This window comes from Rattus norvegicus, chromosome X (genome assembly GCF_036323735.1).
Source record: "Rattus norvegicus strain BN/NHsdMcwi chromosome X, GRCr8, whole genome shotgun sequence".
In the NCBI taxonomy this organism is placed as follows: Eukaryota; Metazoa; Chordata; class Mammalia; order Rodentia; family Muridae; genus Rattus; species Rattus norvegicus.
In genome coordinates this window covers 69,411,402-69,427,681 of record NC_086039.1, presented here as the reverse complement: position 1 = coordinate 69,427,681, position 16,280 = coordinate 69,411,402, and the positions used below count along the sequence as shown (strand labels likewise).

The 16,280-nt window shown below is 37.8% G+C and overlaps 1 protein-coding gene across 6 annotated transcripts in view; it reads right to left on the bottom strand.

The window, feature by feature from the left end:
* The window catches only part of Eda (ectodysplasin-A), a 401,698-nt gene that overhangs the window by 92,593 nt on the left and 292,825 nt on the right, over window positions 1-16,280 (bottom strand). For all 6 annotated transcript variants that reach the window (XM_039099598.2, XM_008773301.4, XM_006257112.5 and 3 more), the window contains exon 2: window positions 597-702. In XM_039099598.2, the coding sequence (XP_038955526.1) occupies window positions 597-702 (106 nt within the window). The remainder of the gene's footprint in view (window positions 1-596; window positions 703-16,280) is intronic.

The following is a 16,280-nucleotide window of genomic DNA, read 5'->3' as shown; positions in this document are numbered from 1 at the left end:
TTAACTCAAAGCTATTACACCCATAATGGAAATGGTTTTCCTAGGTGAATCACTGTCTAGCTGAAGGGACAGTAAACACTGTCAAGTTACATTATGATACGAATGGTGAGACAAATACTAGGCCATGTTTTAGGGTCATATAAGGGGAAGGGATCCTTGCCTTCAAGGAACTTCCAGATTAATGCTACATGCTTTCGTTTAGATTTGGACATAGTAATAGATATCAAAACTGTTAAAATTATCATTGGAAACAATACATCCTTTAAATGCCAGCATGGGAAAACACTATTAGTTCCAAGACTAGGATCAAATTATCTTGGTGGACATAGCTGATATGGTATGTACGCAGGAGCAAGGAGGTCCTTATGGAGAGTGACCTTGAGGGATATAAGTGCTACCATGGCCTCCAAACATACTGAAAAAGGACTGAAGGTATCTGGAATTAGAGGATGAAAGATCCTTCTATTGTTAGTTCTATGTTAAAAGATTGATTAGCAGGTTAGGCTGGAGAAATCCATGATGTCTGGATAATACATGAGAATGAAGCATATTTTTATTAACACGTCACGGAGAAAAGATCACTCGAGTAGACTTACCATCTGCTCCCTCACCGCTTTTGCTTCTTTTATTGCGGCGAACACGCCTACTTTCCTCTTCAGAATATGGCTTTTCATCAGGAAAGAAGAAATTCAGGAGTGCCATCTGTAAAATTAACAAGTACATGTGTCAAAAGGTTGGCCCTTGTTAGCTCTATCCTACATAAAAAACAAACCAACTGGCTTTCAATACATATTACATCCTTACCTTAAATTTCATATATCTAAAGTCTGAGCCCACCTTTCCTTCTATATTTCAAATGACTTTAATCATGGAATCATTACTATTCGTATCACGTAGATATGACTATTGGCTAATATCCGAAGCTTCTCTATTTTGCTCTGAATAGCACTATGAGAAACCCTCAGGTTACATTTGTCCACAAACTTCTGGGATTTGCCATAAATTTCTAATTTTCCTTCCACATTACTGATGGCTATCCGGAATTAGCCTTGGATTTTCTATTACCCCTTGGACTTCATTATCACATACATCTGATTTTTTTCATGTTCTTATTTATGCTCTGCTTTTAATTTGTTTCTAGAGCAGAGAGCACAATACTGGGATGGCAGTATGTCAACTGTCTTATGAGAGTTAAGTCATGGTACAGTACACAACAATTCTTTGTCTTTTCCCAAACTCCAGAACATGTGGTCTAGAAGACTCATTTCAGTGAAAAACAAAAGTTGATTATTTGTATTCTGTTTGGCAGTTTTTTCTTTTATTGGATACTTTTTTATCTACATTTCAAATGTTATCCCCTTCCCCGGTTTCCCCTCCAGAAACCTCCTATCCCATCCTCCTCCCTCTGCTTCTACCCAGTCCCTCCTGCCTCCCCACCCTGACATTCCCCTACACTAAAGCATCCTATTTGGCAGTTTTTAAGGAAAACATAAACCTGTTCTCATTCAACTACTAATATTTTATACAATAATGTATCTGAATGAAATAAATCTTGTATTAAAAAGTACTAATTTTGATAGTTTAGTCCTCCGCTATCTTATAGTCATGCTTATAGTAATATAATATGTTTGCTCTGTGAATGGGTCTAGTTTCACTAATGATAATCATAGCTTTATTAAATATATACTTGAAGTGAGGAGATGAATGTAAGGTAAACAATGCACGGAGGTTTAGAGTTGTACCCTACTGCTGTGTAACATTGGACAAATTCCTTAAGCTTTCATTTCGTCATTTGAAAATAGGGATGTAATTGTAAGATCTTTACTCCTAAAGAAGTTGTAGGATCATCGCAGGACCTATCTCATATAATCCGTACCCGATAAATCTTAGATATAGCTATTTTTAAATACCTTAGTTATTCTGAAACTTAAAATGAATGGATTTTCATTCTATTGTCAGCAGGAAAAATAGTAATTCCAGAGTCTTCATATATGATAAATTTATTAGTAGAAAAAATGGGCTGGCCCCATGAAAACCCTAACATTCTATATAAACTTTAAGTTCCCATGATTCATTGTTTATATCAAACAACTATATCCAGTAGCCTTAAGTACAGTCATCTAGGAGAGTAGATTCATTTATTATCAAAGAATAAACGAATATATGCAACCTATATATTAACAATCACATTGCATTTTAAAATATTTACACTGATTCACATGAAGTGGCTCTTCTCGAGGGAGCCCACAGACTCCCCTAAAACAATACAGGCTACTGCCCATCGCTCTTTGTTACCTATCAGAACCAAATGGTAAGATCCTATTGTTGAAAACAGAACACACTTAGGTTAGAGAACACAGAGAAATCAAGTGGGAACTGAGCCTGAAGCATACGACTCGGTGGCTAGCATTCATAGTATTGGAAGATGTTATGCAGACTATTTAGGGAGAGAAGTCGTCAATGGTCTTACCCAGCTGTGGACACTACATGTAGCAAAACTGATCATTCAGACAAGATTTGCCCACTGGTGAAATAGTTGAGGGCAACATGTTGCTTTCTGATTGGATTTGAGGCCTATCCCATAGGAGGAAGTGCATGCCTGGTACTAGAAGTCTGCTCAAAAAAGTCCATGGTTGGGGAAGTCACAGGCCCTAGGTGGAAGCTTGCTATTTTGATGTTTTGCTAAATGAATATGCAGTCAACTTGCCTTCTAAATATGTATATTTATATCCATCCCAGCACTGGGGAGCTTCCACATGAACACATCCATGTATGCATACTTGCATGGTTCAACTGGTTAGTATTTTGGAATCACTTGACTGGAATATAAAATGCATTTTTCCCATAGAATCAAAAAATCTGGTTAGAGCCACAAAAATGTCACTTAAACCACCATATAAATGGGCTCATACAATACTAATGATATGAAATCAAATGGCATTTAAAATAAGATCTCAATCCTGCCAGGTGTGGTGGCCCATATTCATAATCCCAGCACTCTGGAGGCTGAGACAGAGGATCATAAACCCAAGCAGGCTGTGCTACTTAATAAAACTGCGTCTGGAACGCAAACAAATAAACAAAATAAAGGCTCAAACCCAACCCGCAAACCAGAAGAACTGCCAATAATCTTGGGGTTGAACAAGCTTTTGTTTATCTATCATCTATCATCTATCTATCTATCTATCTATCTATCTATCTATCTATCTATCTATCTATCATCTGCCCACCCATTTATTATTTTTACAACTGAGTACTTTAATCTATATACCTATTCATTTAATTTTATATCAGTACTTTATATCTATATATCCATCTATCTACATAATTATCTATTCATTATTTTATAACTGGATAATCTGGGCTATTTTGGAAAGAAATTACTTTTACTTCAAGGTTTTGCAGAATAAGTGAAGGCCTATTTGCTCGTACAATAAATGACCCCAGTCTACTCCAATCCTGAGGGGCTTTTGTTACTATAACTACATTACAAATGAATACATGCTTTGTTAAAAGGAGCTTGAGGTCACCTGGCGGGCAAGAGGGAAGTACCTACTACAGATTGCTAATAAATGAGGCTTCTTAGAGGAGATGTTAACACCATGGGCCCTGAATGATGGAGAGATTTAGTGATAAATAAGAAATGGAAAAGGAATTCCAGATGAAAGGAGCATTGTATTGAAAGTCCTAGAGGAAAAAGCAAATACAGTTTCTAAAACTACTTGTAACTTAGATTAAGTGGTAGGAGGTAGAGAGGAATGGTGAGAGATGAACGGGGTTGGGGGTGGGTTATAGAATTGGATCAAGTTAAGGAATTTATGCCAATCAACAGCAGGGGGTCAGGTGAACGGATTTTTCCTTCCTGATATTTTTGACATATCAAAATGGAAATATATTTTACCTATAATAAAAATGTAATTTTAAAGCATGAGATTTGACATATGTACACATCCTTGTAATCTCTACTCAGCTCAAGATATGAACCATTTCCATGACTAGACAAGTTTCCCTTATATCCTTTCTAGTAATTCTCTAGTATCTTCTGCCCCAAGTTGACTTCACTTCTGATTTCTGTTGTCAGTTTGGTTCCTCCCATCCAAGACTAAATGCTAACATATGCATAAGCATAATTTGTATGCCTATGACATTAATTCCTGTTGTTATATGTATGATCATTCCATTAACTTTTAATAATTGGTAGTATTTTATTGTAAAACTCTGTCCCTTGAATTTTTTAAAGTTTTTTGACAACTTCATACATGTATATAATGTATTTTCATTCTATTTACCCCATTTCTTTCTCTTATTCCTATTCTCTCTGAAGTTTCTTCACATCATGTCCTACTCCTAGTGTTCTGTTATTTCTTTTTCTTATTTCTCCTTCCAACTCTTTTGAGTTTCAGTTGGCTTGCCTGAATGTGCATGGGTGTGGTGTTACTAATGGAGTCTGACCTTCTTACCAGTAGCTAAACACTGAAAATGACTCCTCATCCAGTAGCCATTAACTGTCAATAGCTCCTAAGGGCATCTTATGGCTCTCCCTCATCCATGTTGGAATGTTAATGGGTCCTATGTAGGTAACTGCAGATGCTTTGAGTTCATGAGTGTTAGATCCATGTCCTGTCCAGAAAACAGTGTTTCCCAGAACTCTGGCTCTTATGTTCTTTCTACCCCTCTTTCCAAGATGTTAAAATATCCCGGAACTTGCAGCATAGGGCTCATTCTTTCTTAAGTGCATCCCCCTTCGGATGTGCATCTGGGTTATTTCTAGTTGTGGTCATAACAAATAAAACTGATGCACACATTTATGTGTAAATGTTGTGCAGATACATCTTTACTTTTCCTGGAACGACATCTAAGAATTGACCCTCTGAGTTATGTGGTAGGTACCACATTGCTTTCTAGAGCAATTGTAGCACTTTCTGTGCTCACCATCGATGTATGTGAGTCCTGGTGTTTCCCATCTTTGCTAATACTTGGTGATGCCAGTGATTTTTATTTTATTCATTCTGGGAGATGTAAAACAGTGTTTCATTATGGTTGTTCTTTCGAGTTCTTAAATTTCTTTTCTACTGTCACCTTCTTGTCAACTACTAGATTTCAAGTCACCCACCTAGAACGTATTCTCTAGATCCTTAAAATTTGTGGTCACAGGCTTGTCATCTAATTAAAACGCCGATTAAGCTCATTCAAAAATAATAAACAGGCAGCAAATGCAGTTTTGAATGGTGTGCTTTCAGTAAGGTGCACATTGACTGGATTAGAGATCATTTGCTGGTTGGGGATTTAGCTCAGTGGTAGAGCGCTTGCCTAGCAAGCGCAAGGCCCTGGGTTCGGTCCCCAGCTCTGGAAAAAAAAAAAAAGAGATCATTTGCTTACCGCTTGAATTGTGGCTGCAAAATGAGTTTGTCTATACCCAAATTCTAGAAGAATATGTTATTAAAATATAATGGTATTCCTGAGATAAGGGACTCAAAATATAAATGGAGAACCTCCCCATCATCACCAACTATAGCCCCAGACACGGCTTCATGTGCTTTGGGTTTCCTCCTAAGCACAACTTCTGTGTGAGGTCTGGTATGGAATTTTGTATGTTCTTATATCCTGGTGGTAGCAGAAAGAGAAGTTGTTCACATATTAAGTGTTCCAAAGTGTCTGATGGCAGCTTACAAAAATTCAACCTTCCAGAACAGGAGCATTGGGGGAGAAACAAATTTATGCAGTCAATGGAAACAATTCCAGCTTCCACAGGTGTAGGAGTATTTCAAAGTCCCTCAAAGAGAAGTTGTTGATGGTAGAGGATATTCGTAAGTCAAGTGTTCATTAGAAAGGGATTGAACATGAAAATTCTTTGAATAGGTTATATTTTCTCAGATACTGAAAGAAAATAATGCCAAACACGTTTTAATCAAAATAATTCCCTATTCACATTGCCATATTTGAGCCTCAATTAAAGGCAGGAGGGAAAACTATATTCTATATAGCATAATGATAAAGACAAAGAATAACCCATTAGTAGCTTCTCATACAAGAAGTCTGAATTCTAGCCTGAGTTCTGCATTCATTAGCATGGTCTCCAGAGGCACGTTGTAGAATATGAACAAAATAGTATTCTCTTTCAGAATACTGCTTTCCTATTGCACAAGGAGAGAGCACCAGGAATGTTGGCCACAGTCAGGCATTTTGCTCAAGGGGAAGAAAATCTAATTCTTTACACTTTATTATGTGATTACATTCTTGTTTCGTATGGTAAAATTACATGGTAAACAGCACCTGCAGATTATAGGGATCACAGCTAGAAACAATTTGTTAACAGTGAGACACAAAGGATATATACATTATTGTAGTGACTCTCCAGGGATTACTACTACAAACACTTTTTTTTCTAATATCAAAACCCACAAATTTATTGGATACTTTTCACACGGCATAGAATGAATTGAATTTAATTCATTTTCTATTTCATTGCAAACATACTGGATTATACTAGATGATTCACAGGAAATGACTCATAAGCCTTTTGAGGGAAGGAGCACATCTCATCCATTTTTTTATAACTAGTGCCTAGCCCTGGTCCTAGCACATAGTAGGCCCCTAATAAATATCTCCCTGTTAAGAGAATAACTAAACTATCTTAGTCAATTTTTGCTGCTAAAACAAAGTGCTTGAACCTGAGTAATTTATAAAGCACAGGGTTTTATTTTCTCATAGTTCTGGAAGCTGAAAAGACAAAATTAATGTTAAGAAGACTGGTGAGGGCTGCACTCTGTTTCCAAGATGGCATTGTATTAGTACATCCTCCAAAAGGAAGGAATGTTCTGTGTTGGAAGGTAGAAAGCAGAAGGGAAAAAGAACAGACTGTTTTACCAAGACTCTTTTATAGACTTAATCACATTTATAAGGAAGAGAATCACATGACCTAATGAAATCTTATGGTACTCCCATCTGATGATGTCATCTTATGAGCAATACCTGAGTTTTTAGGGAGTCCACATTCAAACTGTATTACTATGCAATTCTTGAAGCCACAGTATGATTTCACCCTAATTGAGCCTGTTTGGGGACCAACCAGAACTTTTATATGATTAATATGACTCAAGTGGATAGGATCCTAAAACTGAGAGACTTTGTAGGTGTTTTCAAACCTTGATATACAGCATAATCACTACATATGAATATTAAAAGTGCAGAATCCCAGGCCTCCACCCCAACCCCCAGTAAATTTAGATTGAGTAGGCCTGAGGTGAAATTCAAGAACCTGACCCAAATTTGCTCTTTAGGGGACTGCAACACATACAATCCCTGAGCTGCATTTCAAGAGACTTCTGCATCGTTTGTTCCATAAGTAGTTTATAACCTAGACTGAAAAGGCTAAATTGTCTTTCTTTTCCTTAGTAAAACAGGGTTCTTGGACAGCTAGTGTTTTTCTGCCTTTTCTTCTGTCAATCTTAATCAGGTTATAAAAAGCCAATACTTCATGTCTCTCAACAGGAGACATGTGCATATCAGGCTTTCTAAAATTAGTACATCATTTACTTTAAAAAGTTTTCTCTTTCAATATTCTGAAGTTAATTTATTTAATCTATCTTTCTTATTATAGCCAATGTCATCTCATCATCATTATCATCTATCAATAATCGGTGGAGACTTCTGAAACATTAAAATGCCTTATGTTCTGAGGGCCTGAGGAAAAGACTCAGTGGCTAAGCACTTGCTTTTCTTTCAGAAGACTAAGTTCAGTTTCTTGCACCAATTTCAGGGAGCTTGCAACTGCCCATTATCCTATTCCAGGGTATCATTTGCCCTCTTTGAAACTCCATAGGTGTGACACACACACACACACACACACACACACACACACACACACACACACACACACACTACATCTTTAAAAATAAGATAATTTATTCACTCAAATGTCAGTCATTTCTCCTTGCAGTGCTAGGGGATGGACAGGGCTTTGCACATGCTAGGCAAGCATTCTACTACTACTGAGCTATATTCTAAATGCTTAACAAAATCTTCAAGTGCTTCTATCATAGCAAAATAGGGGTATTCCTGTAGTAATTAGTGAAGCAGCACCGCCCACTGGGCTTGGTAAACACATCGTAGATATAAAAGGTGGTATGGAAGACACTCTTAATCTTATTAAGAACGCTTGACATGCTTTGATTATAAACAATAAGTCTGGAGAGGGTCACTCAGAGTGTTGTCTTTTGAACAAATATTTGGTACATAGCACATGGAGGGTACTCAGTTAGACAGTATTTTAAACATGCATAATGTCACACAATTTATTTGCAGTGTACTACATTGGAGATAAAAAAGTTTCCAACTCAGTGGTAAGAAGAAAGGCAGAGTATGTGCAGATTGCTGAACAGAGTGTAGTACAATGTGCCAGTTTCTGGGAGTAAGCAAACAAGAACATTCAACATTGATCAAAGCATCTTCCCACAGGAGATACCACCAGCTGAGCTGGAGTGGCAGTGGGAGCAGTATGCCTGTACACGAAATGAAACTGGCTCTTTGAATATCTCTGATGTGGATGCTAGGTTTTACCATCCGTGCAATAGATACACTGGGAGACATGTGAAATGGAGTAAGGCTAAATATGCAAGCTAAACGCAATGAACATTTTGCATCACATATAGAACTAAAAGCAGTCTCTGGATACTGCTTCCTGGGAAGTCTGACTAAAAAAATCAATGTCAAACAATGCAAGTTATTGCAAAATAGAAAAATTTAGAAAGTGCTGTATCTCTGCTTAGGATGATTAACTTAATGTGGTTATCACTGTCAAATTGCATAACAAACCAGCTCAATGTTTACCTTTTTCTTACTCATGTTTGGCTTGTACAAGTCACCTAACCTTTATTGACTAATGCCTTATTTATCTTAAATATACATTTTATTCTCTTTATAGGCAGTAAGCACCTCAAAGACAGTTAAGAATGCGTTTAGACTTGTCTGTAGAGCAAGTGTGAAATCTGCTTATGATGCCTATCAAGGGGGAAAGGTGAGCTATTATAAAAACATGACTACTAATGAAAGAGGGAGAAATGCACCCCTTGCAGCTTTCCATGTCCTGTGTTCATTTCTATTTCTGATATCCAAAACAGAGGTGGAAAAAGACAAACTTCTTGAACTGATTTGTATCAATGGACAATACCAGCATGTCTAGCTTTTATGACTTTGAAATTCATAACCACCACAGATGTCACATTTATCTCATTGATCTATTTTATTGTTAAAGTCAGAATCATGCTTAATGTGAAATGGCAAAAGAGGACCACCACTACTAGGATTTTGGAAGTCAGCTGACCTCAGCATTAAAGCTATGTTCATTGGTGACATGTGTGGAGACGCAGTGACAGAAGGATACCCAAGCATCTTTGGTATGGTGAGCTTTATAGCATAACCACAAGCAGGCAGAACATAAGACATATTGTAAAGGATGCACTAAAGCATAGCTTCAAATAACACAGCATAGCTGTGGGCTGCTGGGGAAAATAGCAGCAGAGACCAGCTAGGAATATAATATGGAATTTGGAAACTTTTCTGGAGAAAGGCTTTTAGCTGACCACAAGTTGAACACAGAAATACAGGCAGTGACAGACTGTACAAATAGCATCTGCAAGCACAAATTGAAAAGCAGTTTGTCTATATGCCATAGAGAGAGGACTCTTGGTTGAAGAGTTAGAAGTGATGTATTTAATTAAGAGGAAGGACAAATATATATATATACATATACATATACATACACACACACACTGGATATCACTTCCTTCCCTTAGGAGTTGTCTGCTCATTTAATTTGTAATTCCTCATACTTCTAAAAATCAAAGCACTTTGGTATATTAAAGGACAAAGAAGCACCTCTATTTGTAATACTTGGAAATCACTAAAGATCATTATTTGTGAGTAGGAACAGCTACATTCTGGGTTAAGAAAATAAGTTCAAATGCATCTTCTTGATTGTGAATTAAAGACTGAAAATTGTGTAATTGTGTTATAGTTTACCTTCATTAAGCTGTACTAATAGGCAAGAGAACCAAGGTGACCAAAATGAGATTGCTTGTATAATCTATTTTAAACTGGAACTTTCCCCCTTGTTCAAAGTTTCTCTGTCAACAGCATTCTTTAAATTCTGTTTTCTTCTTCCTGGAGACTCAAATCCTGTAAACTACATGAATTAAAATATATTTGGCCATGATATTAAAAATCAAGTATGGACGAAGGGTAAAAACGAAGTAGCCAGTGAGAAGAAGGTAGAACCTGCTAGTGAGGAGTCGGTAGAAGAAGAGACACAGATTGCTACTGATTCCAAGAGAAAGGCTTCAGATGTCCTAGGAAAATTAAGCAGTGGAAAGGATTTTAGGAAGACATAAATCCCATTCTGCTTAAGTTGATGCTAAAATAACTTGTAAACTAGTTTTAATCTGAAACTGTCTCTCTCAAATGAGAATATAGAAAATTAATCCCAAAAGCCATGGTGGGGCAGACCTTCAATCTAAGTACTTGAAAGGCCAGGGTAGAAGGATCACGATGGAGATGGAGGGGGAAAATGAGAGGGAGAAGCAAAAGAAGAGGGAGAAGAAGATAGGGAGAGGAGAGAAGAGGAGAAGACAGGGTAGGAAAGAGGGTGTAGGGGGGAAGGAAAGGAGAGGGGAGAGAAATCTCAGAGGCCAGTTGATAACTTCAAAGAGAAAGCTTAGGGAGGATAAGATGGAGTCTAAGATACAGATATCTTACAGACAGGCAGGTTAATCAGTGATATGATCAGGAGAGATTTGACCCATAGTTATTGTCTGAAGCAAGCCCAAAGGATTAGAAAAAATAGTACAAGATTTGAGGCTCAAATCCATCATTTATATACTGTAAAACTAGAACCACTAGGGGCATAAAGAGATTGGCAAGAAAGTTTCAAGGGTAGAAAGACCATTTCACTGTGAGATCAGACAAATCCAAAGTTGCAGGTCAATTCTGTTAACTTGACATTTTTATTCCTCCTCTGTCTAGGGCCTCCTGGTGGTAAATACCAAGTAACTGGTTATGGGACATAATGGCAGGCCAAAATTGTTACAGTAGCTGTATAACAGACAAGAAGAAATGCAATTCAACATGGATGTTGATTAGAATCCAGTTTTAGACAGTGTCAGAGGAAAATTTCTGTCTTTCATTTGTGACTGCACAATGAAAACCTTTTGCTGAATATTGTCTCCTAAGTTTTCCCCATAGTATCACAACAGAGCTATCCACTCAAAAGAAATTAGTTAAAATATAGTCAAATGAAGTATAGAAAAACAACAGTTTCATTAGAGTTAATTTTATGTATATCCTACGTTTGGCTGTTTTCAGGAGAAAGTCATCTTCCCACAGAGCAATGGAGAATCAGATTCCATCGTTTACTAATCTCTCTCACAGAACTTTTACCCTAATGAATCCTCTAGTTCCTACTGATGAATAAACAGTGTAGATTTGTCTAGCTTATACCTAATTGCCCCAACTGCAAATATTTCCAAAAGAATAATCAAAAAACTAATAAAAAATTAACATTTAACCAGGATATAGACATATAGACAAGGCAGTTGACTAACCAAGCCATGTGCACCACTGCCTCCCAAGACTCCATTAAAATGATATTAAACAAAGAAGTAATAATGCAGGATATTGACAGAAAAGATATTTCAATAGGTCTCTGAAAGACAGAAAGTGAGTAGAATGCCGGGTAATAGAGATGAATTAATAAAGAGAAAGTAGAGAATGGATTTTAGAGCTTGGGAAGATATGGGTCTGCCTAAAGAGACAATGGAGTAGCTTAAAATTTGGAAAGGACAAATGAAAAGAGTGCTGGGAATACAGGGCATCACGCAGCACATAGGCCTGGTGTTTGAGTCATAGAACAATAAAAAAATCATGTGCTTAGAGTGCTCTATTAGCATGTACATGGGGATGCCAGAAGAGGGCGTCAGATCCTCATTACAGAAGGTTGTGAGTCACAATGTGGTTGCTGGGGATTGAACTATTGAACTCAGGACCTCTGGCAGAGCAGACAGTGATCTTAACTGCCGAGCCACGTCAAATACAGAGGAGAATGCTAGCAGCAAACCACTGAACTGAGAACAGGACCCCCGTTGAAGGAATCAGAGAAAGGACTGGAAGAGCTGAAGGGGCTCGAGACCCCATATGAACAACAATGCCAAGCAATCAGAGCTTCCAGGGACTAAGCCACTACCCAAAGACTATACATGGACTGACCCTGGGCTCCAACTGCATATGTAGCAATGAATAGCCTTGTTGGGGCACCAGTGGAAGGGGAAGCCCTGGGTCCTGCCAAGGTTGGACCCCTAGTGTAAGGTAATTCCTGGAGGGGGGCAAGAAGGGGGATTGGATAGGGAAGGGAACACCCTTATAGAAGAAGGAGAGGAGGATGGGATAGGGGGCTTATGTCCAGGAAACCGGGAAAGGGTTTACATTTACATTTGAAATGTAAATAAAAAATATCCAATAAAAAAAGTGCTTGTGAGGACGTGAGGAATTCAACTGAACATCTACATACAGAGCTGTTTTCCCCATGTATAAAATCTGTAGTAATCAAGGTATTTAGTTCCAAGTGTTCCTCCTCCAAATCAGAAAGCTTTTCCTAAGAAATTAAATATACTGTGATAGAATTTAGATACATAGAAGGACCACTACTGCTCCAGAGCAAAGACTTACATATGAACTTTATAAGTCCCCAAGCATAATGACTATGCATATGGGTGTGACTCATTGTCTTACAAGCTTCATACAGGATAGGACAGGCACTTTCCTCAAAATCTACACACATTTTAAGAGTTCAGAAAAACAAAAGAAAAAATCCCTAAGAGCTTTCAGAAAGGAAAAACATCAAGAATTAAATGGACAAGATTTTGAATAAATTGAACCTCTTACCAGAAAAACTATTTTTTTAAGAGAAAGCAATGAAGAAACACCTTCAAAGATCTAAAGGGAAGTTATTTTGAAAATGTAGTCTGTCTCTTAACTTTAAATTGAGTCTGACAGCTAAAGAAAGATGTTTTTATTTTACAAATTCTCAAACTTCACATTTTATACTCTATCCTTACAAAGTTACTTAGGGATATATTCTAGAAAAAGGTGAGAGTAAACAAAGATTGACACATATATTAACTTCTGGAAACAGTGGACCTAAAACCAGAAACTAGTGAAAGTAAGTTCAAGGTTGAGGGCTGCACAGCAGGACCCAGGAGTACAAAATCTAAATCGAAGCAAACAAGGCTCTAAAAGAAAGGTACCTGTAATCATTTCCTGTCTGTTGCTGTGACAAAACACCTTGATTAAAAGCAACATGTAGAGGAAAGAATTTGCCTCATCTTACTCTTACAGATCACAGTGCACTGCTGAGTGATGTTGGGGCTGGAATACAAGGAAGGAACATGAAGGCAGAACTGTTATTCCACACAACATTACTTCTGACTAGGAAACTACAGCCAAGAAATTAGAGCAGAACCATGGAGGCTGCTGCTTGCTGGCTACTTCTCAGGCCCATGCTTAGCTAGCTTTGTTATACAGCCCAGTACACCCTGCTAGGAATAGTGGAACCCAAAGTATGCTGGGCCCTCCTGTATCAATTAATCATTAGGACAAGTCCTACAGACATGTCCACAGGTTAATTTGATCTGGGAAATGCTTCAATCAAGCCTCTGCTCTTAGATGGTGTACTGGCTGGTTTTGTGTGTCAACTTGACACAAGCTGGAGTTATCACAGAGAAAGGAGCCTCAGTTGAGGAAATGCCTTCATGAGACCCAGCCGTAAGGCATTTTCTCTATTAGTGATCAAGAGAGGAGGACCCAGCCCATTGTGAGTGGAGCGGTCCCTGGGCTGGTAGTTCTGGGTTCTATAAGAAAGCAAGTTGAGCAAGCCAGGGGAAGCAAGCCAGTAAGTATCATCCCTCCATGGCCTCTGCATCAGCTCCTGCTTCCTGACCTGCTTGAGTTCCAGTCCTGACTTCCTTTGGTGATGAACAGCAATGTGGAAGTGTAAGCTGAATAAACCCTTTCCTCCCCAACCTGCTTCTTGGTCATGATGTTTGTGCAGGAATAGAAACCCTGACTAAGACAGATGACATGGGGCTAAGTCAACTTGACAATGATAATTATGATAGCATCCACAAAAAGCAGGAATAGGGGCTCATAACTACATTCTCATGAAGAAATTAGAGAAACTTATAGGTATAATAGAAAATACAATAAAAAACAGAATCAGAAAATTGAAGAAAATCATGCAAGTACAATTTCCATTTTAAAAACTAATAGAAAGAAAAATTTCAATTAAAATTTATTAAAAAAATTTCCAACTATTTTAATAGTTAACACTATTATAAACAATGTTTTATTTTCAAGTTACAGCACTAACCAAAATATTAAAGCATAGGATATTTAATAAAGGGGTAGTTATATGTGACAGAACCTTCCCCTAATGAATAAAGTTTTCAGGGGACCAATTGCTGGGTGAGGAGTAGGCAGGTTTTCCGGGTCGGCGACAGGAAGAGGGGAGGCAGGAGACAGATACTTGCTTTTGGATGGGAAAGATAATGGAGGCCAAAATGTAGAGAGCAGAGGCTCCCGGTTCAGGTGGTAATCTGTTAGGATCTGCTACCAGAGGGTTTAACTTAGAATTGTGTATAAAGTAGGATGCTAGTTGCTGTGCCCAGCAATTGTGTTATCTGTTGATCCTAAACTAAATTTGTGTGTTTTCCTTCACATGGCAACTCAACTGGGATCCAGAAAGAAAGGTATGGCAGCAAAGCGTGGGTTTTCAAGAAGTGCACCCCAACTAGTTGTGGGGATTTGGAAGCGTGGGGCCAGTATGGGAGCAACCCGCCACGGGAACTTAGGGAGCCAGGTGGAGAGATTTCAGAGCTCTGGGTCAGAGAGTCTTCAGAGATGAGAATAGGTTGGCCTGTCTGCTGGGCTGAAAACAGGAAGACCTATCCACCAGTACCTTGCCAGCGGTAGCATGGGATTCTTATTTTTAATATTTCCTGCAACAGATGGCACCCAATGTGGGGCTCGAACCCATAACCCTGAGATTAAGAGTCTCATGCTCTACCGACTGAGTTAGCCAGATGTGGAACAAAACATAAACATTACCCGCTTGGCAGTACAAGAATAAAAGTACAAACAAAAGGAGTTGATAGGCTGAAGGGGTTAGAGACAGAGAACCAGAGAATTTAATGGTCTTTTCATAGAGATTTAAGAGATGCTGTCCATAGTTTAAGGAATAAGAAAGGTCTATGTATGGTCCTCACACAAATAAGTGAATTTAAGAACATAGTAACTACATTGAGATACCATGGAGGCTCAGTGATTAATATCAAGAAGACATTAATGTTTACGATAAAGAAATCAGGGAATAGAATACATGGGAGCAATTGCCAGAACAACTAAACAGATATAGTTTATAGAGTGAAAATAATGTCAGAGGATTAAGATTGGAACAGTGAAATGCATATATTGTAAGCTTATTTGTACATAGTTCATACTTTCTGAAACCACATGCATTCACTTCTTATGATATAAAAATAATCATATGGCTATTTCAAAATCAACCAGGAACCTTAAAACAGAAATCTAAATTTAAACCAACCTGAGAATTTCACCTGAGCAGAGTGTTGATAAGGAGCCATCTCTACATAACCCCTTTTCCATCTGCCTTAAAACCTATGCCCTTTTCCTTAAACCAATGAAACTTAACACAAATTATGAATACAGATATGACCTATTTTATTTTTATCTAGAGAGGTTATTTTATGTTCTTTTATACTTATAAAACCTGAAAATATTTTAGTATAAAACTGTAAATCTATCATCACAATTAAAATAATGAATCATCAGTCCAATACCCTGAAAAGTTTCTTTATGCTGTTTAAATACTTGTTTAGTGTGTGTGTGTGTGTGTGTGTGTGTGTGTGTGTGTGTATTCCTTTCAATTGATGCAATATGGAGACAGGGGAAGAATTGGAGGGGAGGAAATGGGGCTCTCCACCTTGTATATTTCAGACAGGTTATCTCACCAGATGTGGAGTTCACAGTTCTAATTAGATTGTCTGTCCAGCAAGCACTCTAGAGTCCTGTCTCCACTCTCTCAAGAGTTGAAATTTGTGCATTTGTGCATGGATACATATATACATCTATATTTTTTTAAAAATTTCATACATGTGTATAGTGTATTTTGATCAAGTTCATCCACATTCACTCCTTTCTAACTCCCCTGCTAT